We start from the raw sequence: 27797 nt of genomic DNA on the forward strand, positions 1-27797 counted from the left end.
CCGTTTCACGCACACCTAGGGCAGATGTTTATGTTCGGTGGAGGTCACTGCCCTTGTTTTCAGAGTAAATGTTTGTGTGAGCAAAGTCAGTGGGGAGCGGACCCTCTCACCTCTGTTTTCCCAGGCATAGACTGAGCAGCAGCTGAGGACCACCCTGGTAGTCTGGTGGTGTAGTCCCAGCTCTGCCGTCGACCTTGCGTAGGTCACGTCCCCTTTCTGGGCCTCAGTTTCCCCTTCTGTAACAGTGGGAGGTGAACTTTATGCTGTAGGATCATTTCCAGCTCTGGCACTTATGACCAGCCTGCTGATTTGGAGTATACTTTGGAAGCACACTCCAAAGTACACTTCCAATGTGTATGCACACTCCTCTCTGTTTCTCCCAGCCTAGTCCATGACCAAGTCGCTTCCTGAACTTAAGTTCAGTGGCTTAGAATAAACCCAGACTCCTTAATATGGACTCTGTGATCTCATACATCCCGTCCCTCTGCCTTGGGCTTTTCCCACCCCAACCACATGTTCTGTTCTCATGGTGAAACACATCAGTCCTTTCTAAAGAACGTGTGCTGATCCACAGCCCCTGGAGCACACCGCACCCTTTCCTGCCTTCAGATCTTTGCACCTGCCATTCCCTCCGCTGAGAACCACCCTCCCTCTGCGCTTTGATGGGCTGGCTCCTTCCCATCTTTTGGATCTCAGCTTAAATGTCACCTCCGAGAGGCCTTACTCCAAACCCCTGTGGAAATGAAGTGCTCCTCTCTTATGCCACCTCTCACTCCATGTGTATTTTCCCTCATGGTATATAGATGTCTTGGAGCTATTTTCTTAGATCTGGTTATGTGTTGCCTTCACTAGAAAGTGACACAGTGGGGACCTCCCAAGAGTGGGGACCTCATCTGTCCTGATCCCTGCTGAACACCCAGAGTCTAGCATAGAGTCTGGTACACAGTAGGTACTCCATAAATGCTTGTTCAAAGGCCAAGTGACTGAATGGATGGATACTTCCCCCATAAAGAGCTTCATTTTCCTTCCCGATCTCTCGGTCTCAGGCCCCGTGTTCCCTCAGGGATCTGCATGTAGCAGTGATGGATACAAAACAGACCAAATCCAGCATGACGTCGCAGGATGTCCTTAGTCAACAGCCAGGAGGGTTTTTCATTCCCCACCGCAGCACTTGCCCCCGTGGCTGCAGCACAGCTGTACTCAGGTTTGTTTGACATTTCCTAAGGGCAGGCTTGCTGCCAGGCTGTGGATCCATGCTTGCCAATCATAATTTTATTTACACTTGATGACCTTTGTGAGGTTGATGGTGGAAACTGAGTCTCAGACAGATGAAGTGACTTTCCCTAGGATCACAGAGCCCAGTGCTGGCTCCTTCATCCCCAGTGCCACTGCGCCGGCGGGGCCGTGAGCATAGCAGGGGCCAGGAAGGGGGAGAGGGGCCGGTGTGTGATTTCAGATGGCTTTTCCTGTCCACCAAGCTAGGAGATGCACGGAGCCCAGGGCCACCTGCTGTCCCAGAGTGTCACGGGAATCTGACATCGGTCTGTGGAATTTCTAGAGAGCTGCCGTCATACTGAGCATGGGGTTGTGCTCGGGTTCGCGGTAACTGAGAGCCCGGAGACCGGCGGGTGGTGCTGCCCTCTCAGAGGCCCGCACAGACAGTTTCTCTTCAGGAGGTAGTTCTCTTGGCCAGACCCCCACTTTAAGCCTCACAATGGACCTACGTGCCAGAGCTGCAGTGGAGACGAGAACGTGGGGGCACGTTCAGACCTGGACTTGAACCCAGGCTCTGCTGCGGGCCAGCTGTGTGACCCTGAGTCGTCTGCACTCTCAGAGGCGTAAGCTCTTTATCTGTAAAGATCCCACAGTGCGGTAGAGAATAGAGAGTCATATTTGAATGTGACACAGAATCTGCACTTAGTAATTCTTGTGACTGAGCGAGAAGAGGGGTCACGCTAAGACGTCCTCTTGTAGGGGGAGCGAGAGGAGGAAGCAGCTTCATGCTATTTGCAGCATGAAAATGAAAAGCTTTAATTGGGCAATTATATGAAATTGACACCTTCCAAGAGCTTACCAAAAAATGTTAATGGTGTAAACAGGGATTTTATTTTTCAGGTGGTGAAGTCGTGTTCTCCATAATTTTAAACAAGTAACAGCACATGCTCCCGTGTTCCCTGTGTCAGGCACTTTTCTGAGCACTTTATACCCCTTAACTCATCTAATTATTGCATAACCCCATGAGGGAGATACCATTTTTGTCTTTGTTTTCCAGATGAGAAAAGGCAGGCACAGGGAGATTATTAAGTTGCCCCTGGTGACACAGCTAGTAAGGGGCGAAGGCCGGGAAGTCTGACTTCAGAGACGGAGCCCTCGACTCCTGGGCTAAGCCACACAGTGCTGATTGGTGACGCAGGGGAGGGGCGGAGGGGGGGATCCTGTCCAGAAGGCGTGCTGTCTAGCTGAGGAAGCAGGAGGATGCTGGACTGTAATGATTCTGTTCTGCTTAAAGAGGTCAAGAAATGAGACTTCTGGATAAAATGGTTGGGCAACAATCTGGGTGCTGAAAGCGGAGGGTAGGGGCCCTAGTTCAGCATTGCTCACCTTCTGCTTTCTTGCCCATTTTGGAAAGGATACAATATCCCTTTTATGTATTTTGGTAAGTGTTATAAATACATGTTTATATTCTGTGAACTCCCCCATTTTAGCTAGATTTCTTTCTTTTTTTTTTTTGCTGAATTCTTAGAAAACAAGTTCTTGAGGTACAATTTACATACAAAAATGTATGTAAAAGTGTACTTTTTAAATGAGTTTTAACAAAATCACTCACTGTATAACCACCACCACAGTCAAGTAGGATCGGCCCTGGCTGGCATGACTCAGCTGGAGTGTCGTCTGGTGAACCAAAGGGTCACAGTTCCATTCCCAGTCAGGGCACATACTTGCATTGCATCAATGTTTCTCTCCCTCCCTCCCCCTCCCTCCCTCCCTCCCCCCCCCTCTTTCTAAACAAATTAATGAGCATTAAAAAAGAGGGGATGATTTCCATCACCCCAAATGTAAAGATTTTCTTGGAACCCTTTGCATTGAAATCCCCCACCAACCAGCTCCAGGCAGCCAAGGGTCTGCTTTCTGTCATTGTAGGTTATGTTTGTATCTTCTAGGGCGCCGTATAAATGAAATCATATTTTTTGTTTAAATTTTATTTAAATTTATTGAGATATAATTGGCATATAACCTTGTGTAAGTTTAAGGTGTACAACATATCGATTTGGTACTTGTGTATTGCAATATAATTACCACCATAGCTTTAGCTGATACCCCCATCACCCACCACGTCACCATTATCATGCCTTTTTTGTGGTGAGGACAGTTAAGATCTAGTGTCTTAGCTTCAAAGTTTGTAACACAATCTTGTTGTCTGTGATCACTGTGCTGTGCATTAGATCCCTGGGACTTATTTATCTACTGGTTAGAAGTTTGTACCCTTAATCAACATCCCCCCAGTTCCCCCACCCCCGGACCCTAGTAACCACCATTCTACTCTGTTTTTACAAGTTCAGTTTTTTAAGACTCCACATACAAGTGAGATCATACAGCATCTGTCCTCCTCCGACTCATCTCACTCAGCACCGTACCCTCAAGGTCCCTTCATGTCTCGAATGGTAGGATTGCTTTCCTAACAGGATTTCTTTCTTTCTTACAGCTTACATATCTATTTTACACACACACACACACACACACACATATATATAAAATCACATCTTTTAACCCATTGACACTTAGGTTGTTTCCACACCTGGGCCAGTACGAGCGCTGCTGCAGTGAACATTGGCGTGTGTATAGGTCTTCAATGTCCTGTTTTTATTTCCTTTGGCTATAGACTCAGGAGCGGAATTACTGGATCACGTGGTAGTTCTATTTTTAACTTTTTGAGGAATCTCCACTGTTTTCCATAGTGGTCACACCAGTTTATATTCCCAACAGTGCACAGGGGTTCCCTTTCCTCCGTATCCTCCCTAATACTATTTCTTATTGTTTTGATAATAGCCATTCTCACAGGTGTGAGGTGTCCCATTCCTGTTTTGATTTGCATTTTCCTTATGATTAGTAATGTTAAGTTCCCTTTCATGTACCGGTTGACTACTTGAATGTTCTCTTTGGAAAAAGGTCTATCCTGATCCTCTGTTCATTTTTTAATGAGATTGATTATACTTTTGTTATTGGGTCATGAGTTATTTATCTACAAGGTCTGTCCAGAAGGCATCCAGTCATGTAATATGAAAAGTAGAGACATTTATTGAAGAAGGGACAAGATACAAGAATCATAGGACATAGATACAAGATACATAGAAACCTGAAGTGTCATATACTTCAGTCTCATTCAAAATAGGCACCTTGGGATCTCACACAGTTCTCCCAATTGCCATCAGCTGCACCATTGTATTTTCTTGAACCTCATCAACAATCTGAAGTCTGTTCCCTTTCGAAGGTGATTTTAGTTTTGGGAAAAGGAATAAGTTACAGGGCACCAAACCTGAGCTGTAGGGTAGCTGAGTCACCTGAGTGATTTGATGTTTCACAAAAAAAACTCTGCATGAGACATGATACATGAGCAGGCATGTTGTTGTGATGAAGCTGCCAATCACTGGTTGCCTGTAGCTGCAGCCTTCTGATCCATCTGAATAACTTCCGCAGAGGAATGTTCAGGCTAAATACAAAGTTTGATGCAGATTCGTTGCTGTGCTTGCTCAGTCATTTGGGATTTCACAGCCACACAGTACACGTGCTCACTCAACAGTGTCTACCACCCCCACTGACTAGTACAGTGAAGTCGTCATTGTTCACACATGCACATTCCAGTCCACTCTCCTGTGGCTGCCAGGTTACATCAGTGTTGCACAAAATGTTCTCATTACTTTAACACATTTGGACTTTTTCCGGACAGACCTTATATTTTCAATATTAACCCGAATACATGGTTTGCAAATATTTTCTCCCATTCTGTAGGCTGCCTTTCATTTTGTTGATTTTTTTTTTTTTTTTTTTTTTTTGCTGTGCAGTTTTGTTTCATTGTTTTTTTTTTAATCCTCACCCAAGGACATGCTGACTGATTTTAGAGAGAAGGCAAGGAAGGGAGAGAGACAGGAAGAGAAACATCAGTCGGCCTCCTCTTGCACACACCCCAGCCTGGGACCAAACCCACAGCCCAGACATGTGCCCCAACAGGGAACTGGGAATCGAACCCAAAACCCTTTGGTTTATGGCACAAAACTCCAACAACTGAGCCACGCCAGCCAGAGCTATGCAGAAGTTTTTCAGTTTGATACCATCTCATTTGTTGATTTTTGCTTTGTTGTTTGTGCTTGTAAATTAATGTCATGTCTGAAACCCATTGCCAATATTGTATGTTAAGGAGCTTCTTTCCTGTGTTTTCTTGTAGGAGTCTTACAGTATCAGGTCTTAGGCTTACCTTTTTAATCCCTTTTGAGTTAACTTTTGTGAATGGTGTAAGGGAGGGTTCAACTTCTTTTTTCTGCACGTGGTTATCCAGTTTTCCCAACACCATTTGTTGAAGACACCACCTTTTCCCCATTGAATGTTCTTGGCTCCCTTGTCAAATATTAGTTGACCATAAATGTGTGGGGTTGATTTCTGGGATGTTCTGTTCCATTGGTCTATGTGTCTACTTTTATGCCAGTACAGTGCCATTTGCATTACTATAGCTTTATGTAATTTGAAATCAGGAAATGTGATGCCTTTACCTCTGTTCTTCTCTCTCATGATTGCTATGGTTATTTGGGGTCTTTTGTGATTTCATACAAATTTTAGAATTGTCTTTTGGAATCATATATTAAGTACTCTTTTGTCTGGCTTCTTTTGCTGAGCATAATATTTTTGAGATTCATCAAATTGCATGTGTCAGTAGTGTGTCCCTTTCTACTGCTGAACAGTATCCCATTTTATGAATATACCATTTTTGTTTATTTACTCATCTATCAATGAGTATTTGAGTTGTTTCCATTTTGAAACTGTTTTTATAAAGCTCCAGTGTGTTTGTGTACATATCTTTGTGTGAATATTTGTTTTTATTTTTTTAGATATATTTTATTGATTATGCTATTACAGTTGTCCTATTTTTTTCTCCCCTTCATTCCCCTCTGCCCTGTACCTGGCCTCCCACCATCATTCCCCCACCTTAGTTCATGTCAGTGGGTAATACATATATCTAAGTTCTTTGGCTTCTAAATTTCCCATACTATTCTTAATCTCCCCCTGTCTATTTTTTGCCTACCATTTATGCTTCTTACTCCCTGTACCTTCCCCCATTGTTCCCTTGCCCTTCCCCACTGATAACCCTCCACATGGTCTTCATTTCTGTGATTCTGTTCCTGTTCTAGTTGTTTGCTTAGTTCATTTTTGTTTTAGTTTTTGTGTTTTTAGGTTCAGTTGTTGATAGTTGTGAGTTTGCTGTCATTTTACTTTTCATAGTTTTTTATCTTCTTTTTCTTAGATAAGTCCCTTTAACATTTCATAGAATAAGGGCTTGGCGATGATGAACTTCTTTAACTGGACCTTATCTGGGAAGCACTTTATCTGCCCTCCCATTCTAAATGATAGCTTTGCTGGATAATCTTGGACGTAAGTCCTTGCCTTTCATGATTCGGAATACTTCTTTCCAGTCCCTTCATGCCTGCAACATTTCTTTTGAGAAACCAGCCGATAGTCTTATGGGAGCTTTGTAGGTAATTGTCTCCTTTTCTTTTGCTGCTTCTAGGATTCTCTCCTTCATTTTAATCTTGGCTAATGTAATTATGATGTGCCTTGGTGTGTTCCTTCTTGGGTCCACCTGCTTTGGGACTCTGAGCTTCTGGGACTTCCTGGAACTCTTATTTCCTTTGCCAGATTGGGGAAGTTCTCCATTATTTGTTCAAATAAGTTTTCAATTTTTTGCTCTTCCTCTTTTCCTTCTGGTACCCCTATGATTTGGAAGTTGGAACATTTAAAGATGTCCTGGAGATTCCTAAGCTTCTCCTAATTTATTCAAATTCTTGTTTCTTTATTCTGTTCTGGTTGAATGTATCTTTCTTTCTTCTGGTCCAAACCATTGATCTGAGTCCCAGTTTCCTTCCCATCACTACATTTTCCTTTATTTCACTTTGCATAGCCTTCACTTTTTCCAGTACTTTGCAACCATAGTCAACCATTTCTGTGAACACCCTGATTACCAGTGTTTTGAACTGTGCATCTCATAGGTTGGCTATCTCTTCATTGCTTTGTTGTATTTTTTCTGGAGCTTTGATCTGTTCTTTCATTTGGGCAATATTTTTTTTTGTCTTGTCACACCTGTTATGTACTAAAGGGCAGAGCCTTAGGTATTCGCCAGGGTGAGACAACCCACATGCTGAGTTGTGCACTGTGGGGGGGGAGGGGTCAGAAAGAGAACAATGCCCTTGCTCAGCTGTGGGGTGGCTTTCAGTCACTGCCTCCACCCACAAACAAATGGGACCCTTTTGTTTGCTGATTCCCAGGTGGGTGGGTTTGTGTACGTTCTAGGACCCTGTGGGTCTCTCCAACAAACTCTACTGTGAGTCTGGGAGATTCTCCCGCTGCTGCAACCCCCACAGGTTTTTTCAGTCAGAGGTTTTGAGGTTTTATTTTTCCCTTACTGGAACCCTGGGTTGTATAGTCTTGCTCTCCAGTTATTCCTCCCAGTTTATCCACACATAATTGTGGGACCACCTGGTCCTCTAGCCGCTGCCTTGCTGCATGTCCTCTTCACTTCTGCTACCAATCTTTGCCCCTCCTACCGGTCTAGATGAGCATTTATCTTTAACTCTCTGGTTGTTAGACTTCCATACAGTTCAATTTTCTGGTCGTTCTCATTGCTTTTTGTTTTGAGATTTGTTGTCCTTCTTTTGGTTGTGGGAGGAGGCAAAGTGTATCTACCTACCTATGCCTCCATTTTGGCCAGAAGTCAAATGACTGGTGTTTTCATTTCTCTTAAGTGATTAGCTAGGACCATAATTATATGAAATATATTATTATATGAATGCATTATTATATGAAATAAATGTTTAATTTTTAAAGAAACTGTTTTTCAAAGTGGCTGTACCTTGCTCTTCCCACCAGCAATATAGGAGAGTTCTGCTTGCTCCACACCCTGGCCAACACTTGGGGCTGCAGTCTCTAATTTTAGCCATACAGGGAGTTGTGTGGTGGTATCTTGTGGTTTTAATGACAGGTCTCTGATGACAGTGGATGCTGAACGTTTTTTCATGTACTTATTTGCCATCTGTACATCTTCCTGTGTGACATTTCTTTCAGATCTTTAGCCCATATTTTCCATGGGTTATTTATCTTCTTATTGTTGAGTTACAAGAGTTCTTTGTATTTTCTGGACATAGGTCTCTTCTCAGATGTATGTATTGTATATGTTTCCTCCATGTCATTGGCTTGCCTTTTCATTTGGTTAGTGTTGTCTTTAGAAGAGATAAAATTTTGAATTTGTTCGTGTACAGTTCATTAAATTTTTTATTTTATGGTCCATGCTATCCTAAGAATTTTTCTTGTCCCAAAATCTCATTACAATTTTTATGTTTTCTAGAAGTTTTATACTTTTAGCCTTTACATGTATGTTTATGATTCATTTCAAGTTAATCTCTGTATATGGTTAAAGTAAGGGTGAGGTTCATTTTCTCCCTATTGTTACCTGATTGTTCCGGCACCATTTGTCGAAAAAAGCCTCCACACTGAATTAGGTTGGCACCTTTGTTGACAGTTGACCCAGTCGTGTGGGTCTATTTCTGCCACTCTACCCTTTTCTGTCCTTATCTCACTGCCACACTGGCTGGTTCCTGTAGCTTTACGCAAGGTCCCAGGTCAGCATCTGTCTCATCCCAGGGTCCCTGCCAATCAGGCCCAGAGGCAGGGCCCTTGGGAGAGTGCCTGCCGGAGATTGAAGCCTGGCCTTCACCTGATATCCCAGGTCACCTGCATTTGCATTATTTAAAGTTTCAAAATTATCTCCTTACCAAGTAAAGTCTGTGTACATTTATATTCTACATTCACCTCACTTTAGAGATCTCTCAGGCTTTTTTCTCCTTCTCTTCCTCTCTCCAGTGCTGACCCCAAAAACCCTTGGAGTTAGAAACAAAAATGCAAGTGTCCGCCTTTTTAAAGGGGCACCTTTCAGAAACTTTTCTAAAGAACTGAAAAGAACTACATAATGGAAACCATTTTTGCAGCCTCCAGCGTGGCCATTTATCTCAATAACCATTTCATTTAAAATGTGGGCCAAACATATAAATCATATCTTGAAAGAAAATATGTTGGTGCCACAGAAATTGCCCTGTATTCTTACCACCTAATTTGAAAAATGTGTTTTGAAGCTTGGAAGAAAGCAAACAAGCCTGGGGCCCAGCCGTCCTTCTCTCTCGCATCCCTTCCCTCCATTTCTTCATTCCATCCCCAGAATAAATCCTTGCTACTCCCCAAACTAAGTGGGGAAGCTGAAGCACATAGGACACACCCTGTGAAGTTACTTGCTGCTGCTGCTGCTGCTGCTGGTGATGCTATTTTGAGCGCTCCCACCTTTGAATGTCATTAGGTCATGAGTTGAGAGCCAGACAGGCTGCTCCTCATCGGTCCTTGGAGTGACCCCTCTCAGAGCACAGCCACCCTTGTCTTAGGCCATTAACTCGAATTGAAGTTATTGGGTATTGGTGCTCACTTAAGATTTGGCCAGAGGCAGGGTGCTAAATATAGCAGAGCCCTGAGGCCCATTTTCCAGACTAACCCAACAGGGAGGCACCGAGCAGCCTGTACTGTGGGTTGGGAATTCCAGGGTCTCTGGTTTAAACTTCACCGAGGAGTCTGTGGTTAAAATGGCAGCACTTCCCCTGCAGCAGGTTTCTTTGCAGAACTTCCTGGGAGGGAAAAACAAAGGAGATCGACAGGTGCTGAGTCCCCTGCACCGTGGCCAGCCAAGCGCTTCCTGCAGCCAGTGCTCTCGCCCAGAGTCCCCGGGGCCTTCAGCAGGCCCTCTCTTTACACTGCATTTTCTTCTGATTGTGAAAGTCCTATGGGAGCATCTAAGATAGAGAATAAAATTAATACCCATAATTCTACCACTTGCAGGTTCAAGCCAGAACCTGCTTCTTACTTACATAGACTTTTTTTGTTTAACCATGCATGCATGCATGTGGCTGTGGTCAGACTGATCATAGTTTTATTTCCTCTTTTCATTTCATAATTCCTGGTCATGTTCTCACATCATTAAAACTTGCTTGAAAACATGCCTAACGCCTGCGTAACACTGATCCTATGCATGGACCAATCTCTCCCATCACCTCACCTCATAGTGGGGGGATTCCAGCCCTGACAGCAATTTCTCTTTTCTGGCCCAGAGGATTGCCTGGTCCTCTTGTACCCCACGGGACTGACGTTCTCCCCTGTTCCTACGTCCCTCCTCCCCAGCCTTAGTGGCCCATTCAGCCTTCGATGGGAAGAAACCAGGAGCCCTTCTTCATCTGGGGAGTCAGGGAGCCTCCCTGCTGCCGGGTGACATGCCTGAGATCTGTACCTCCCCAGACCTGCCTTGCTTTCCATTCTTCCTCCTCCCAGCCTGGTGCCTGCAGCCTGTTCTCTACCACTTCCCTCCTGCACCTCCTTTAAGGCGAGACTGCCCAGACACCCTCTTCCAGGGCATCCTGCCCCTGTCTCTTCGTGTTTCAAGTGTGAGCTGAGTTCTTGGTGCTGGAGCAGAGAGTTCAGGAACTGCTGAGCACCACCCCGCACCTCTCAGAGTGGGTGGGCCGGCCCTTTTCCCTGGATCTAGGTTCTGAAGCATGGGGCCATTTTTTTCAGACCTCCCTTTTTATCAATGTAATCCAGAGCATCATTGTAGGGGGACCAGAGAAAATTGGGGGCAGTGTGCATAGGCCCAGGCCCTGCCTCCTCCATGAGCCTTTGATCAGCAGCGGCCCAGGCTGTGGGCAGACAGAGGCATCCCCCGACCCCACCTCAGCGGCAGAGGCCCCATCCTGCTGCCAACATGAAGCATTTCCTTTCTCCCTTTTCTCCCCTCACCACTGGCAGCCCGTGTGCTTTGTATAAGTCTTTGTTTGCACCTTCCATCTGCCTTGGCCATGACTGTTTCCTTCTAGTAAACATTAACCTTGTTCATGGAATTCCCTAGAGCAGTGGGGTCGTGAGGAAGTACGTGCAGGGCCCCTGAATTGGCACCTTTGGGGGCAGGGGTGGGGATAGGAAAGGCTGGTGGTAAGTTCTGTACCAGAAGGCTCTAGAGCTGGAAGGTGCCCCAGAAGTTCTCGCTAACCCCCATCTTCCTTCCATCCCCCAGCCCAAAGCTGCCTGGTGTCTGAAGGCAAGTTTGAGACTGGGGTTCCCTAAGAAGAAGGGTTAGATCTTAATTCCTCTCCCGAATCTGGTGTCCAGCAGAGGCCAGGCTAGAGGAGATAGAGGAGTGGGTGTAAGGGCGGATGGCAGGTGGGCATCTTTCAAAGGAGAGGTGCCAAAGTAGGCACAAAAGAAGGGGGGTGTGGACCCGAGCATGGTATCGGGGAAGAGGAATCATCTCCACTGGGGAAGTGAGTAGCCTGGAGATAAAATGGCAGCCATGCCAGGCTCAGAGACCAAGGACACTCAGATATCCCCTGTGAGGTGTGGCTGGTCAGTCCCCAGGGGAGCCCTCCCCATCCCTTCTAGCCTTCCTTGTGCAGACTCTCTCCTCTCTTCTTCCCTCTCATCCATCCCCTGTGGACGTCATCTGCTCACGCCAGCAGGTATTGGCAGTTCACACCAGCCACCCATGGTCACTAGGGGACTATCATCCTTCCCCCCTGGAATCTGGACCTACAGTGAGAGAGGGCAGGGCTGCTCCCGAGTCGGTTCAGCTGTCCACGGTGCGGCAGGGGCTCCTGGAGGGCGTCTGGGGACCGAGGAGTCAGAACCCGGGTCTTTACCCAGCAGCACCTCCTGGTCCCCCCACCACCCCAGGCACATACTGCATGGGTGGGTCACAGGTTGGCCTGCAAGGCCACTATCTAGAGAAGTCCCACAGCTGCTAAGTATAGAGCATCCTCTCTGACCAGCACCAGTCCTGCCTTGGGGCTTCTTGGAGTCCAGAAGCCAAAATTTTCCCTAACTCTGCATCCTGTGGCTTCATTTGAGACCCCATGGTGGCGTCCAGGAAGGAGAGTAAGGTACCATGGTCTGGAGCTAAGGCCTTCCTCGGAAAGTGGCCCTGCTGCCCCCTTATCCCAGGGGCTCCCACCAGGACATGACCGCAGCCCTGCTGCAGTGTCCTTTGGGGCTTGGAGGCCAAGGGCATGACTTGCCAGAAACCAGCTGTATTGAGGGACCCTTTCTTTACTGTTTGATTCTTGGGTATTATATTTAACCCCCAAAGTCCCCTTTTCTCCACTGTGGGATCATGTCCAGAGCGATGTCCATGGTTCTGAATCACTGCTCATTCTAAAGCTGTGTGTTGGGTAAGGCTCAGCACCAGGGATGTGCACACAGGGGTGAACCAGTGGACTGGGCCCTGCCCTCCCATGGCTCATGGTCCTCCTCTACGGGGAGTCAGGCAGATGCACTAACAGAAATGTGGTGGCAGATTACAGTAGGTTCTCTGGAGGAATCGAATGGGTCATCTGAGCCAGAAAATGACGGGGAGGCTCTTTGACATGGGTGATTGGGGAGACACCAAGAGCTGCGCACAGCCAGCTTGTGGTACAGAGTCCTGGGTGCGGTCTCCCAGGTGAGAGGAAAGTGTGTGTGGGCCCCAAGGAAGGAGAGCTTGGGGAGGTCAGCAGGGCCAGGGCATAGGGACCAGTGGCCCAGAAAAGAGTATGGATTGTACTCTCCCTTTGTGCCCGTGGGGGGGGGGGGTCCTCAAAGGCTGAAGGCTGTGAACCGGGGCACGACGCTATCGGATTGTTTTCTAAGAACACTAGTCTGATGCGGTGTGGAGTGTGGGTGGGAGCACCAGCACAGGGCTGTGGAGCAGCCGGGGGCCAGCGGTGTCTGAGGAGGTGGTGTCCTGCTCCCTCGCGGGCACCTGGTGCCTGCACAGTGGCCCCGGGGACAGCCCTGCCCTCTTCCTGGGGGTCCCAGCAGTGTCTGCACCCAGCATAGAATCATGCCTGTGAGGACCCAGCAAGGAAGTGTCAGGAGCAGGCAAGGTCTAAATATTTCCATTTTTTATTAAAAAATAGAGAAATGCCAAAACCAGGTTTCAAGAACTGTGGTAATTTGAAATGTTTACATTTAACAAGTGAACACTTTTAACACACACACAAATATAATTGTGCCATTCACAAGATAATTACAGTGTTTATAAAAGAAAAACCTTGGTCCATGGTGCGCTCCAGGCAGTGCAGTCCAGAAATAGGACACAGGTTTGAAACTGGATGACAGACGGCTCTGCTCCAACGTACTGTCTCCTTTGCAGAGCGGAAAGTGGAACCTCGAGGCCCTCTGGGGGTGTGCGGTCCAGCCACACACTCTCACTGGTCCTCGTGATGAGCTCCGATGGTTAGGAAGTCCTCCTGGTGTAGAGCTGTGGGCCCACACGCTGCTGCAAAGCGGGTTGGCTCCGGCCCTGACCGTGGGGACTGGCCCCCCAGCTGGCCCAGAGCGGGGCAGCCTGCTGCCAGTCTGAGCCCACAGTCCAGGCCTCAGGGCAGGGGCTTAGGATCCGCCGCCTGAAAGGGGGCGGAAGACAGAGGTGGGGACCCAGGAGGCAGTACAGGCAGAGGCTGCTCTTGCCTTTCAGCCCCTGGGTTTGCCCATGGGCCCTGGGCCCGCCCGTGGGTCAGCATCAGTGTGGGTCCAGGAAGCAGACTTCAGACTGCCCTTTGCTGGGTTTTAGAAGGAAGTATTAACAAGATGGAAGTGGCGAGATAAAGTGGGAAAAGCCTTTCTCCTACCCCTACCCAGCTCTTCAAGGTCCCCTTGGCAGTTACGTTGTTTCCTCTCAGCTCGAGTGGCCTATGTTGTAAAATGGGGGCCTCAGCAATGTCCTCCAGGCTCCTAAGAGACCGCGTGCAGGCAGCGTTCGGCTGTGCGACAGACCGCGTTTTCCATTGACCCGCCGGGGGACATTTGGGTTGCTCCCACATTCTGACTATTACGGATAATGCCATGCACATTCATGTAGAAGTTCTTTTGTGGACATAGGTTTTCATTTCTCTTGGGGGTACCCCCGCCAGTGGAATTGCTGGGCCACACGGTAGCTCTCAGTCTCACTTTTCGATGAACTGCCATCTGTTTTCAAAGAGGCCACACCACTCGACATCTCCTGCTGTGGAACATAGAGAAGGGCCCCACTTTCTCCAGGTCACAGCCAGCACTTGCTGGTGTGACTTCTTGGTTAAAACCGTTGTCGTGGGTGCAAAGCGGTGTCTCCTTGTGGTTTTGCTTTGCATTTTCCTGGTGCCTAACAATGCGCAAGTGTCCGTGTCAGTGTCTTCGTGCTTCTCAGCCACTCACATGTCTTTCCTGGAGAAATGTCCGACTCCTCTGTTCACTTTCAATTGGGTTACTTGCCTTTTATCAATGACTTGTCAATGGTCTGGATGCAAGTTCCTTATCAAGATGTATGATTTGCAAGTGTTTTCCTTCAGAGCTGTCGTTTGACTTTAATAATGTTCTTAAATATATATTTTTTAAAAGTTTTAATTTTGATAAAATCCAATTAATTATTTTGCTGCTGTGCTTTGGATTATTTCTTTTGATATAATTTTTAAATTTGTAAAACACTTCCTTCATGCTAAACTTAAAAGGTGTGCCCAGAGCAATCTCCTGGCACCCAGTTTAAATGAGCAGGTACTCGTTTAAATCAGTTTGTGTTTATTTCTGCAAAAGAGAAAAAGAATTCCAGCCCTAGCCACTGGCTCAGTTAGGTGGAGTGCCATCCTCTACTGCAAAAGGCTGCGGGTGTCATTCCTGGTCAGGGCACACACCCAGGCTGTGGGTTCAGTCCCTCGTACAGGAGGCAACTGATCGATGTTTCCCTCTCTCTCCCACCCTCCCCTCCCTTTCTCCTTAAAAAAAAAAAATCAGTGAACAAATCCTTGGGTGAAGATTAAAAAATTTTAAAAATATTATATTGTCTGGCTTTACCCAACAGGTGGAATGCCATAGATACTCTGCATTTTTTTCACTGAATTTGGAAACCGCCTCCTGTCAGTGCACTGCGCTTTAGGGCCCCAGTGGTCCATGGTGCGGAAGCCCAGTGAGTGGTTTAATTAGCTCATTCCCCACTGTGTTGTTCAGTCTTTCCTGTAACTAATCATTCAGTGGTGAATGCTGTCCTTTTGTGTTGTAGGAGTGTAACTTCAGATAGACTCCTGAAAGTGAGCTTGCTAAGTCAACAGTTAAGACAGAAGGAATTCTGCTGGCTGTAGCCAGGTTTCCTCTCTGGAGGGTTGTACTGTTCGCGTCCCACCAGCAGCACAGGCTGCAGGCTCGCCAACAGAGTGTGCTGGCAAGTGCTGGGATTTTTGCCAATCTGATAGATAAGGCAATGTTTCCTCTGTCACTTTTCTAAAAAATCAATTAAGGTATAATTTTCATACAGTAAAGTGCACCCATTTAAAATGTAGGGTTTAGTGAGTTATGACAAATGATGTACTTTCTGTCACCATGGATTAGTCTGCCCCTGCTAGAATTCCATATACGCGGAGTCACACAGTACACTGTCTTTCCTGGTGGGCTTCTCTGACTCAGCAGAAGGAGTCCAAGGTGAGTGTATGCTGCTGTGCCTGCCAGTGGTTCGCTCCTTTGATGGTCGGTGGAGTCCACTGTGTGGCCATCCCACAGTGACTCTGCCTGCTGACAGCCGTCTGGGTCAACTCCAGTTTGCACCTGTTATGGATGAGGCTGCTGCGACCACGCTCGCACAGGCGTCTTGCAAGCACGTCTTTTCCTTTCTTTGGGGAAACAGGAGTGGACTGCCGGGTCACGCAGCGAGTGTTTCACTTTCTCATCAGACCTTTCTCCCGAGCGGTCGCGCCGGTCAGCGTGCCCACGAGCGGCAGTGTCTGAGTTCCCAGCCTCAGCCTCTTTCATTGCGGCCTTTCTAGAAGGTGGGGTGTGCTGACTCTTTGTGGTTTCGATTTGCATTTCCCTGAAGACAAAGGATGCTGAACATTTTTTTAGGTTCTTATTGGCCATTGTTGTTCCTTGTTTGGGAAGTGTCTCTTCAGATCTTTAGCTCATTTTTTAAAAATCAGGTTGTCTGTCTCTGTTATTGAACTGTAAGAGTTTTCTGCATATCCTGGACACCAGTCCTCTGACGCCCAGTATGAATGTTCGCTCCTAGGCTGGGGTTTGCTTTTTCACTCTCATAGTGTTGCTTTTCAGAGACTGGGATTTTGTGAGGTCGCAGCCAGTTTTTCTGGTTGGTATTTTTTGTGTCCTAAGAAATTTTAACATTTCTATTACTTTTTAACATTTCTATTACTATTTCTATAACATTTCTATTACTTTGATTATCAGCCTGCTTTATAAAAAAATCAGTTTATTGGTCCTTCTCTTGATTTTTAAGAACTGTGTGTGTGTGTGTGTGTGTGAGGAGAGCAGCCCTCTGTGGTACGTTACAGTGTTTTCTGCCAGTGTGTCTGTTTCTTCAGCTTTGCTCATAGCGTTTTTTCCGTGCACAACTTCACACGCTTTTACACATTCCAGTGTATCTGCCGTTACTCTTACAGATTTTAGGTCAGGCTCCCCACTCCCGGGTTATAAAGGAATTCACCTGTTTGCATCTAGTTAGCATATGTATGCTTTCAGTTCGACATTTACGTATCTGTTCCATTTGGAGTTTATTTTAATGTTCAGTGAAAGGTATGGAATCCATTTTATCATTTTGAAAATGACGAGCCAGTTGTCACCCTATACCATCTATTAAAAAGTTGATTTTTTTTTTTTAGTGATTTGAGGTCACATTACCCAGACCTTTATCCTCAAAATACTAAAGTTCCATATGTACTTGGACATTCTGTTCTGTTGCTCCTGGACTCACTTTGTCCCACTAGCCCATCTGTCTGTGCTCCCGCTGACAGAGCCCTCCTACTTAGACATTATGACATGTTTAAACATACAGCTGGGGAACCTCCTCATTGCTCTTCTTTCCAAAGGTTTTCCTAGATAATCTTTTTTTCCACATAAACTTTAGAGTCAGCTTGTCCAGCTCCAGAAAAGCTACCTGTTGATTTTTAAGGATTGAGCCTGTGTTAAATTTATATGAGCTGGGGAAAAGTTGACACCCTGATTGATGTTAAATCTTGCCGCGCATCAACGGGGGTGGCCGTTCCCCCACTTTTTGTGAGACTCCGTGAGGCTGTCACAGGGCTGTTTTGAAGAGATTTGGTTTTTCCCCCCCATATAGATGTTGTACATTTCATGTCAGGTCTATTCTCTGGGAGTTTATCTTTTTCACTACTCTCATAGTGAATGGGTTCTTCCCTTTCATTACATTTCTAATAATTGTTTCTATAATTTGTTAATATTTTATCGTATCTCACTGAATGCTCTTTATTGTCTGTATTCATCTTACTATTTTCTTGGGCTTTCTGCGTATACTTGCATATAACCTGCAAAAAAAGATTCTCCCTTCCTTACAGTATGGACATTTTTAAAGCTTTGTATTACATATTCCCAAATATTTTTTAAAGAATTTATCATCAATGCATATTCCTTCTGGGTGAAGTGTTTCACCACATCCTTCTCAGCACAGAGTATTAACATGTATTAACATTTTTTAGAAACTTTGCCAATTTAATAGAACCTTCACTTATTAAGAGACATTCCCTGGGCCTCTTCTCTGCCAGGAGCTGTGAGGACCCCGTAGGCAGCAGACAGGTCTCAGTGCCCTCTGGGGGCCCAGTCTGAGAGGAGACGGAGCTTACGTGCCCCACCCCAACTGTACTGAGTAATAACCGACAAATAGAAACTGAGTTTGTAGGTTGCACAACGTGTCGATTTAACGTGATTGTGACTAGATTACCAGTCAAGTTAATACGTTCCTCACCTCAGACTTTTTAAACATTTTTTGTTTATAGTCGGTATACAATATGATTTGACATCTTCTACACGTGATCATCCCACTAATTCTAGTGACTATCTGTCCCCATGCAGACTTACCACATTATTGACTATAATCCCCTTCACCTTTGTCCCCCAGCCCCTCCGACACCCTTTCCTTTGGTCTCCGTGTCTGTAAGTCTGTATTTGTTTTGTTATGTTTTCTAGATTCCGCATATAAGTGAAACCATATGGTATTTGTCCTTCTCTGACTTATTCCACTTTGTATAAATAACCTCTTGGTCCCTCCAAGTTGTGGCAAATAGCAAGAGTTCATATAACATCCCATCACATGTATAATCACATCACATATTTATCCATTCATCTAGGAAACACCTCGCTGCTCCCATAGCTTGGCTGTTGTAATTCTGCAGTGAACATATGGATGCACATATATTTTCAAATCAGTGTTGTTTTCTTTGGATAAATACCCACAAGTGGAATTACTGGGTCATACAGTTCATCTATTTTTTAGTTTTTTGAGCACCAGCCATACTGTAGCTGTGTCAAGTTTTAGTCCCACCAATAGTGGACAAGGGTTCTCTTCCTCCACATCCACGTCGTCGTGTTATTTGTTGACTTTTTGGTACGTGCCGTTCTGACAGGTGTGAGGCGGTATTGACTTCTATTTCCCCGATTAGTGATGTTGAGCATTTCTTCATGTGTGTTAGCCATCTATGTGTCTTCTTTGGAGAAACCTTTTCTCGTGTCCTCTGAATAGAATATTTGTTTTTGCTATTGAGTTGTATCAGTTTCTTACATATTCTGGATATTAACCCCCTATCAGCTATATCACTGGGGAATATATGTTCGCATTCAGTAGGGTCGCCTACCTAGTTACTTGTGTGTGTGTGTGGTAACACCTAAGATCTTTTAGCAAATCTGAAGTATCTAATACAGTATTAACTAGAGTCCCCATGTTGTACATTAGATCCCCACAGCTGCTGAATCTGTGACTGAAAATGTGTGCCCTTCAACCAAAATCTCCACACTTCCCCTGGCCACCCCACCCACCTACTCTCTGGTTCTGAGTTAAGTTTTTTTAGATTCTACATGTAAGTGAGATCACACTGTATTTGTCAAGGCTGAAGTTCCTGGAAATTTAAAATTAAGACTGCTGCTGCCTTCCTGAGCCCAGCTGACAGGAAAAGGACTGGCTGCCCCAGTGGAGGAACCCATCTCAGGCCCAGGGAGCTCACTCTAGAAAATCCCCGAGCAGTTATAAAAACTCGATCCCCTGCCCCTTCTGTCAAGTCCCATCATAATAAGCCCTTCGGTACCTTACTCGATCCCCTTCCTGCACAGCTGGGACCTCCCATACTCAGACCAGTTCTCTCTCCCCCTGCTGTGTGCCAAGGACCCTTCCTCACAGCTCAGATCCGGTAAAATGAACGGCTGCTCCTGCTCTCCATACCAACCTTCCCTGGGCCACCCCGGGCCGCCCCCACCCCCCAGTCCTGCAGACAACTTCATCACCCATTTGCAGGTGGCATAGCTCATTATTACGGACTGTGCCCAGCCCTGGAGAGTGGCTTCCCAGGAGGCTGGGCAGGAGGTCGTGGAGGGTCAAGGCCTCCTCTTGCATGCAGCCTACCCACCCCAACCCTACAAGTAGTCCAGGCAGCCCTTTTTGTTCACATAACCTTTCCCCATACACCTGGGCTCCCAGCTCTGCACCTTGCTTGCTGTGTGACCCCAGGCAAGCTGCCTGACTCCTGAGCTTGTTTCCATCTGCACCTCATAGGCTGTTGTGAGGAGTAGAGGAAGGACCATTGCATCAGGTCTGCACAGCTCGTAGCACAAGGACAGGCTCCGTGAGTGGGTGTTTACTGAACAACATAGTGAAAGAATGAATTCCGCTAGCAAACCCTCCAGTGGCTCATTTGCTGGCTCAGATAGTCAGAACCAGAGGATCACCAGGTCCAGGGGCTCCTCAGTGCAGCCTTCATTCCAAATGCAGCCACCTCTCCCCATCACTGAGACCCACTCCAGGAGGCAGGCCCAAAACTTGTCAAGCCCTGTTGAGCACGAGCTGGGCCACACTCAGGCCACTGAACCCGACTGGGCTTCTCCACATTCCGACCCCACTCCTACAGGCAGCCGGGTGTTGGCCTTGCAGTCTCACCCCAGTGTCCTCAGACAGTGAGACGTATATAAAAATGGGGGCGGAGTATGAGAGGCACACCCATCAGCCCTCGGGCCTGGGCTGTTGGGTCCTCGGAGAGAGGAAATTTCCTTCTCTTATTTATTTTCCACATCCTTGACTTTGAAAGCCAAGCTGGTGATATTTACCTTGGCTGGGCCTCCCTGTCTCTCTGGGCCAGCCTCATGTAAACATGATGTTCCTTCTCTCAGCTCAGCTAGCATTGAGGTGGCCTTTTGCAACCAGTTCTAGGAATTCTGAAAGTCTGGAGGCGTAAGTTCAGGGACCAGCCCCCTAGGGAGCCTAGGGTACGAGGTGCCTGAGGGCCTCTGTGCTGGCCAGAAAGAAAGTTAGCCTAAGAGGCCAGCGGGCTGTGCCTCCCTCCACTTTTCCCGTTTCTGTGGGGAGATTTTATTTTCCCCATGTTCACATTTCCCCCCACCTCAGGTCAGACTCAGAAGCCCCAACTCCCCAGCTATACACACTGAGACAGGCAAGCTATGGCTGTCTGCTCTGTCCTGCCCAGGCACCCACTGGGGCTGGTGGGGAGAAGGCTTACTGTGGAGGGGCAGCCAGTTCTTTAGCATCTGGGGCATGTGGCTTTTCGTCTGGTTGGCACCTGGACCACAGTTCACATGGATGATGGAGCAGACCACCTGGGGTGGGAGCCTGTGGAGACGGGATGTGTGCACAGGCTGGCTGGGCCCCACTCACCAAGCACAAATCCTTGTCCTCGGGGAGCTTGCCTTCCACAGAGCAGGTGGACAGTAAGGAAATCATTAAAAAGAAGGCCATCTGGGGTCATGGTCAGGGCCACAGAAACAAGTGAGCAGGCACTGACTGGGTCAGGGGTGGTAGCTCTGCAGAGGGTGCTGGAGAGCTGAGGAGGAGGTCGCACTCCCCGGGGGTCACATCCCAACTCTCCCCCTGGCTCACTTACCAGAGATCTCTTGGGCAAGTGACTTCATTTCTTTGAGACTTGCTTTCATTACGCAAGAAATGAAGTTGTCACTCTCTGAGTGACAAGGGAGTGTGTCACCTGCAAGTAGAAGCCATTTTTCCTTTGGCTTGTTGACTTGAGCATCAGTGGGTGGCATCGAGCCACTGAACACTCTGCTGAATGTCTCCCTTCTCCATACAGATCTGGGACATGAGTGACGACGAGACCGTCTGACACAGCCCACCCTCACACGGCCACCTTCTCCCTGGTGCCTGCTGGGGGCTTTCAGTGGCCGGAGCAGGACTGCCGCCCTTAGACTGGTGACTCTGGGCCCTGCACCCCCCTGACCTTGCTGGCCCCTTCCTCTCCGTACCTTGAGGACCCGGGCCTTCCCTCTGCTGCCAGAGCTTCCAGTGCTCTCCATTTCTCATGCTTCATGAGCCCACCAGTTCTGAGCTAAATAATAACCTTGGCTTTGGCATTGGCATCAACCTGGGACTTGGTTCCCTCCATGAGCAGTTCTTTTTTCTTGTTGTCACAGTGTTTGATAGTTAAGATCCCCAGGACCCTTTCCACCTTGGCCCCCATGGGGTGACAGGGAGGAGTCAGCCCAACAAAGACCAAATGGGGACTGACAAGCCAGCTTCTCCTAGAGACCACCTGGGGCTGCACTGCAAACCCCATCTGCGGCCCGGCCCTCCCGGAGGCCCTGACTCCAGTGTGGGGTGGCGGCTGTGTGCCTGCCTCTGTCTGTGGCCAGGTATCCAGCAGACAGTGAATTTCAGATGGGCTCTGCCGCGTGTCACTCAGGCCTGGACTGATTTTTTATCCTCAGTCCGCACACCTGTGACACCCACAGAGGTGGGTGTGGAAGCCTGAGCGAGAGGAGGGGCCTTTCCCATGCTTTTTGCCCTTGTGGTATTGCCCATAGTCTCTGGCTTGGAACCAGAGTCGAAACTAGACCAGCATTTCTGTAGGTTAGGTTTTAAAGGATGCTTCTCACCGAGTTAAAATTCGTTTTCCAGTCATCCAGGGTGTAGACAGGCACAGGGCTGCTAAGTCCTTTTCTCTGCCCCGTTGCTCTTCCCAGCAAAAGCCCTGGTGCTGTCACTCCGGGACCCAAGGCCACACGCACAGCTCATGGTTTAAGAGCACTTTATTATTGTTCTTAAGGCTACTTTTAAGTACAAAAAAAAAAGATGGCCTGCCAAACCTTTTTTTTCTTCTTCTTCTTCCAGGAAAAACAGGCCACAGAGAATGGTATATTACAGATTTACAAACATGGAGAGAACTGTCTGAACACACTGCAGACGGCGTGGCTCTGTGAAGAACGCACTTGTGCTACTCCCGAGGCCGGGGAGTGTGTCCTGGCCCAGTGAAATGTTTGGTTCCTGCTCCCCGTCTGCCCGAGGCCCCCTGCAGGGTACTGCCTATCCCAGATAGGCCAGTGCACCGGGGACCTGGGCGTCAGCACCACTGTCCCCTCCCGAAGCCGTGCCCACGTCACTGACAGAGCCATCTGAGGAGCCGTTCTTCACAGAGCCCGCCGGCAGTGGGGTGGTTTCCTGTGGCAACGCTCAGTAGCCTGTAGCAATAACAAACTAGTGGCTATTAAGGCAGATGCAGTGTTCTCATAGAATAACTGTGTTCCTGCACTTTTACAGACAAATCTACGACAAAAAAAAGATCAACTTTTTTTTCCAAACAAAAAAAAATATGAATGATTACAATAGGAACGGGAAAAATTAAATAGCTACATATCATTAACAAATTAATTGTTCTTCAAAAAATACCTACAAATTTCTCTGTACATTCTTTACGCACAGCGTAATGATGGTCTTAAAGTTACCTATATAAAAAAAGTGTTCTCAACGATTTTTCCTACAGAAAATACAGGGGCCTGAACGCGAAAGCCTGGAAGCCCAGTTAAGTGGGAGTGAAATGTGTGCAGGGGCGAGAGGACAGGGCTGTTCCTTCCCGTTTGCAAAGACCCGCGGCCACCCTGTGACCACAGCCAAGAGCCAATCCTCCGACCGTTTCACCAGGTGCCAATTTTCAAAATGAACCAACTAACCTGTATTTTTCTCATACGGAAAACCAGCCTTGAGGGCTCCCATGGGTCCCCAATTCCTTGTGGGTGAAGGGGTCACAGCAGCGTCACCTGGCCAGGCGACGACAGGCCCTGTGGTGAGCGAGGCTGGAACACAGCCCGGTGGAGGGGCAGGGGGAAGACACGTGCGTTTACCGAAAAGAGCAACAGCTGCTGAACATCCACAGCTGTGTCTGTCGTGCTTTCTTCTTCACCTAAGTTCTAGTTAGTAGCTATTACTATGGCAAACGATAATAAATGCAGTAATAACCATATAAAGTCAGAGGAATGTATACCGCCTTGGCCCCAGCGTACAAGGAAGCACACAAAATAGCACATCACAGATTGTCAGTAACCTGCTGTTTAGCCAAGAGAGTTAGAGGGAGAGTTTCTGCGTGGAGGGCAGTGGGTGAACACAAATCCCAACTCCCCTGGGACCTAGTAACAAGCAGACAGGGGTGCAAAGAATAAATGATGCGGTCAGCCTGCAGCAAAAATTCCAGCATCCTACACCACGGCTGACCGACGAACGACTTGACACCCTTCGTCAGGGCCTGCCCGGCCCCCACACTACTTGGGAGCAACATGAATATCAAATACAAATCTTAGAGTACAACTGTACCAGCAGTAAGTATATCTAGGACCGTAACTGACAAAAATAGACTAATTCTGAACAGAAGCTAGTAAGTATTAAGGTTTGTGTTTACTGTCTATACAATTAATAGAAACCAGCTATTTTTCTCCCTTAAAACATGCATCACGTTTACAGCACTACGGAACCTCCAACCTCAGCTCTAGTCTAACAAACTGCAGTGTTCAGAAAAGTAAAATGCCCGTGATTGGTGGAGTCTGCAGTCCAGTTGCAAGCACCTGAAATCTAGAGAGAAAGACCTATAACCTGTATGAGACTTCCCCTTCCAAAGCTGTTTTGTCTAAATTTAAAATACAACAAAAACACACAAATGGCCAGAAATGTCATCCTTAAACCCTTTGCTTTTCAGCAGTTTGCCCTCAGAGTATTAGCATCTCTCATAAAGTTGTCAAGCAGGCAACTCTAGTCCTCCTCCAATAGTGCAAATCAGACACAACAGTCCTCTGTTCTCTTCAAGTAGACGCACACACGAGCACACATGCGGGCTGGACTGAACAAGCCACAGGAGCTAAGCCACATACGCCCCAGTCTCAAGAAGCAAATGAAAAAGCACAAAGCAGCTGGGTCACCTATGTCATGGCTTGTGACTGAGAAAGTGCGCGCCATGGAGTCCCAGCCCTGTGGGGCAGCAGGCCCTGCGTCAGAGGTTTCTTTGGTAACTGAGGCAGGAAGTCAGGGTGCCACGCGAGACAGGTGTTCCACATGCTGTGGTGTTCGAGGGCCCTGGCGTACGCATACCAAGCAAGCACAAAAACAGAACAAAAACCCCACTGACACGGTTTTTGCAAACAAACCACCCCTTCCCATCCCCCCACCCCCGCTCCCATGAAATTTTTTTTGTTTTTTTTTTTAAGCACTGACTGTTCAAAGCTCAGGCAAACCATGCAGATTGACATCTTGCTCGGGAACAGTAGTCCCTTCAGGAGACCACAGACGGGGAGTGACTGTGGCTGACCATGTGGGCAGAGGGGCTAGCGGACTGGCCCCTGCGTGAAGCCGACTCTGGGCTGCTGGCCGCGCCGTCCTTGGCTGCCTTGATCTGCAGCCACGTGTCTCCCAGGGCTTTGGCGAAGTGGTCGTCCACGGAGCCCGTGATGGACACCGAGTTGGGTGCCGGCTCAGGCTCCTTGTAGTTCTTGCCCAAGCTCCTGCGGAAATGCTCCTCTACCACAGGGTCACAGGTGGTGGTGGCTGTGGGGGAGCAGGACAGTGGTCAAGGCTGGGTCTGAGGATAGAGGGCCCATCTCCACCAGCTTCGCTGGGCACGTCTCTGAACCTGTGACCTGGCGACATGCCTGCCCTCCTGGGCTAGCTACGAGCTCAGGGAGCACGTGGTGTTCAGTATGGCAGAGCCTATTTTTACCCCAACTAAAGAAAGACCCCGAAGGTCAGGGCCAGTGTGTGCCTTCTCCCTTTCCCGCCCAAGCCAGGCACAATGCTAAGGGCACATGCACTCCAAAACTCCCACTTTTTCAGTCTCAATTAGAAATAGGATCCGGGGAGCTAGAGGTTCCCATCGACAGCCTATGATGGAAAGAAGCAAACTCCACTAGAAGTTGTGTGGACTGAGGAAGCCCGGGCCCACCTGGCCACCCCCACCCCCAGGACACTTACAGCTTGGGGCCCTCCGGTAGCTGGCCGGGCCTGCCACGCAGCCACTGTGCGCGATGGGGCAGTGGGAGAGGTTGCAGTTGCGGGCGCTGGCAGAGGCGCAGGTGATCACTGAAGGCCGGTTCTAGGGAGACGAGAGACTGGGGTCAGGCTTGGGCTCGGGAAGACAGCATTTGGCTTCCCCAGCCAGGGACCCTGGTCCTCAGACACCTGCCACACTGAGGCAGGGGCACCCCTCCCACACCACAGCTGCACACTCGTCCTGCCTGGAGAGCCAGGTGTCACCCACCATCTTGGCACCCGAATCCCCTGTTGTTGGAGCCTGGCTCCTGCACGCAGGGCCCTCTCCCCAGCACCCCCCTCACTCTGCTGTGAGCTCGTCCTAAAGCCCCTCTGGACTGAAAGCAAGTTGAAGTCCAATCCACCTGCAGCTGCCTAAAACTGGAGTCCAAGGCGAGGGAGCCTCCACCACGGAGCAGCAGTCCTGTGTCCTCAGTCTGTACCCCAGAGGCACTCTCACTGGTTTCTGCTCAGCCCAGAGCCAGCTTACGTTGGTTTTTATTATGACCACACAAACGATGGAGAGAATGCACGACACACTCGTACATCTGAGTCTGTGAATCGCACGCATGCCGCCCCTTGCCCAGGCTGCTCTGCCGATGCTCCCCTTCCCCATCACCACCACGCTGTTTGCCTGGCAAACTCCACTCTCCTTCAAAGCCCTGTTTGAACACCATCTCTGTGACCCCCCCCGCCCCACCCCAATTCAGCAAGGAAAGCAGCCTTTCCAGGGGTGCCCATAAGGCACCAGCTCCTGCCTCCTCCTCTAGACCCCGCACACTTCAGCACAGGGACCAGGGCAAGTTTCTGGATCGCCACACCTTGGCACAGCGCCCGGGGCAGAAAAGATGTGAATCAAACTGAGTGTCCTCAGGGTCCAGACAGGAAAGGCATCTTCTGCTAGCCCTGAGGACAAGGATGTTTGCTGAGTTCCTAGACAAGTGAGGAACTGGTTAAAGGGCCCAATGCCCAGAGCAGTGTCAACAGAGGGGAATCAGGCTTGCCCCACCAGGCTTTCCTTTAAAGCACAAGCGGCAAACACAAAGCACCTGGTTTCTACCGGCAGCAGCACTGAGCTCCTTGCCCCTAGTTAAGGAGCAGTTACATTTGTACATCGTAAAATGACATTCGGCACTTTGAAGGCAACCTTGAGGCTGACGTGCCTCCCCCACCCACTGTGAAAATGAGTTCAATACCCCTGCTTTTAAAGAGTCCATCAATGGCCAGTACAGACGTGCAAAAGGCTTCACATCAGACCTTCCTGTGATGGGAAGTGAACGATAAGATTGGGAAGGAGGCACAAAGGACCCAGAATCAGACTTAGACCAGCAGGGGTCTTCCAGGAACAAAGGGATTTAGAAGTTCCAGGCTTTTTCCTGGGACCCCTTTCCTTTTCTGTGCCTAGCTATCTACAGCCCCCGACTCCCCAAGTCTTCAACTCACCCATCTGCCCTTCCCTTGACGTATGACACCTAAAGTTTTTGTTCTCAAGATGCATGTGAGAATTCTCCCAATCTTCTGAAGCTAGGCCTTTTCAATCAACAAACCTTCCTTGCAAAAAAAAGACAAAAACATGTTCTGTGATAAAGATATGACTCTAGTCGGAACTGGGATTAAATTTAAGGGCCTGGCCCTCACTGGTGTGGCTCAGCAGACTGAGCACCAGCCTGCAAACCGAATGCTGGTTCAGTTCCTGGTAAGGGGTGTGTACAAGAGACAACTGAACAATGTTTCTTTCCTCCTCTTGTTCCCTTCCCCTTCTCTCTGAAAATAAGTAAAACCTTAAAAAATTTTTTAAACCTTAAGGGCCTGGGCTTGGGTCTAAAAAGAAATCACACACACCCAAGACAGGGCAAAATGTGGCTTAGGAGCAGCATATGAAAGAAAGAAGAAAGCTATTAACAGCGCAACTCACCAGCAACGGAGATGGGCCACCACAGACAAAAGTGGACGGAAACGGCTGAGGTGAGAATGTGGCTTCGAGGCCAGGCAGACCTGCAAGGACCTGCGGCATGCCAAGCGTCCTTTGTGTTTGAAACAGGAACACTGGTACCTGACCGCGGGCAGGAGGACCCATCTCCTGGGACAAGGGTGTGGCAGCTTGGCCCCTGGTCACACACAGGAGCCTTGCGCATCAGGTGCTGTCAGACTGCACCTGCAGGACAGCCTACAGCTTGGAACCCACCTCTCGAAG

At 48.1% G+C, this 27797-nt stretch overlaps 2 protein-coding genes across 7 annotated transcripts in view; one reads left to right on the forward strand and one right to left on the reverse strand.

Moving 5' to 3' along the window:
- Positions 1 to 21689, forward strand: part of ATG7 (autophagy related 7) — a 294865-nt gene extending 273176 nt beyond the window's left edge. For both annotated transcript variants that reach the window (XM_053669368.1, XM_053669370.1), the window contains one exon: positions 21393 to 21689. In XM_053669368.1, coding sequence (XP_053525343.1) covers positions 21393 to 21425 — 33 coding nt within the window. In that variant the 3' untranslated portion in view covers positions 21426 to 21689. The remainder of the gene's footprint in view (positions 1 to 21392) is intronic.
- Positions 21690 to 22329: 640 nt separating this feature from the next.
- The window catches only part of VGLL4 (vestigial like family member 4), a 157538-nt gene continuing 152070 nt past the window's right edge, over positions 22330 to 27797 (reverse strand). For all 5 annotated transcript variants that reach the window (XM_037139307.2, XM_037139310.2, XM_037139309.2 and 2 more), the window contains 2 exons: positions 25547 to 25667; positions 22330 to 25123 (listed from right to left, as the gene is read on the reverse strand). In XM_037139307.2, coding sequence (XP_036995202.2) covers positions 24852 to 25123; positions 25547 to 25667 — 393 coding nt within the window. In that variant the 3' untranslated portion in view covers positions 22330 to 24851. The remainder of the gene's footprint in view (positions 25124 to 25546; positions 25668 to 27797) is intronic.

The sequence above is a fragment of the Artibeus jamaicensis genome, unplaced genomic scaffold (genome assembly GCF_021234435.1).
Source record: "Artibeus jamaicensis isolate MK-2021 breed Jamaican fruit bat unplaced genomic scaffold, CSHL_Jam_final contig_519, whole genome shotgun sequence".
In the NCBI taxonomy this organism is placed as follows: domain Eukaryota; kingdom Metazoa; phylum Chordata; class Mammalia; order Chiroptera; family Phyllostomidae; genus Artibeus; species Artibeus jamaicensis.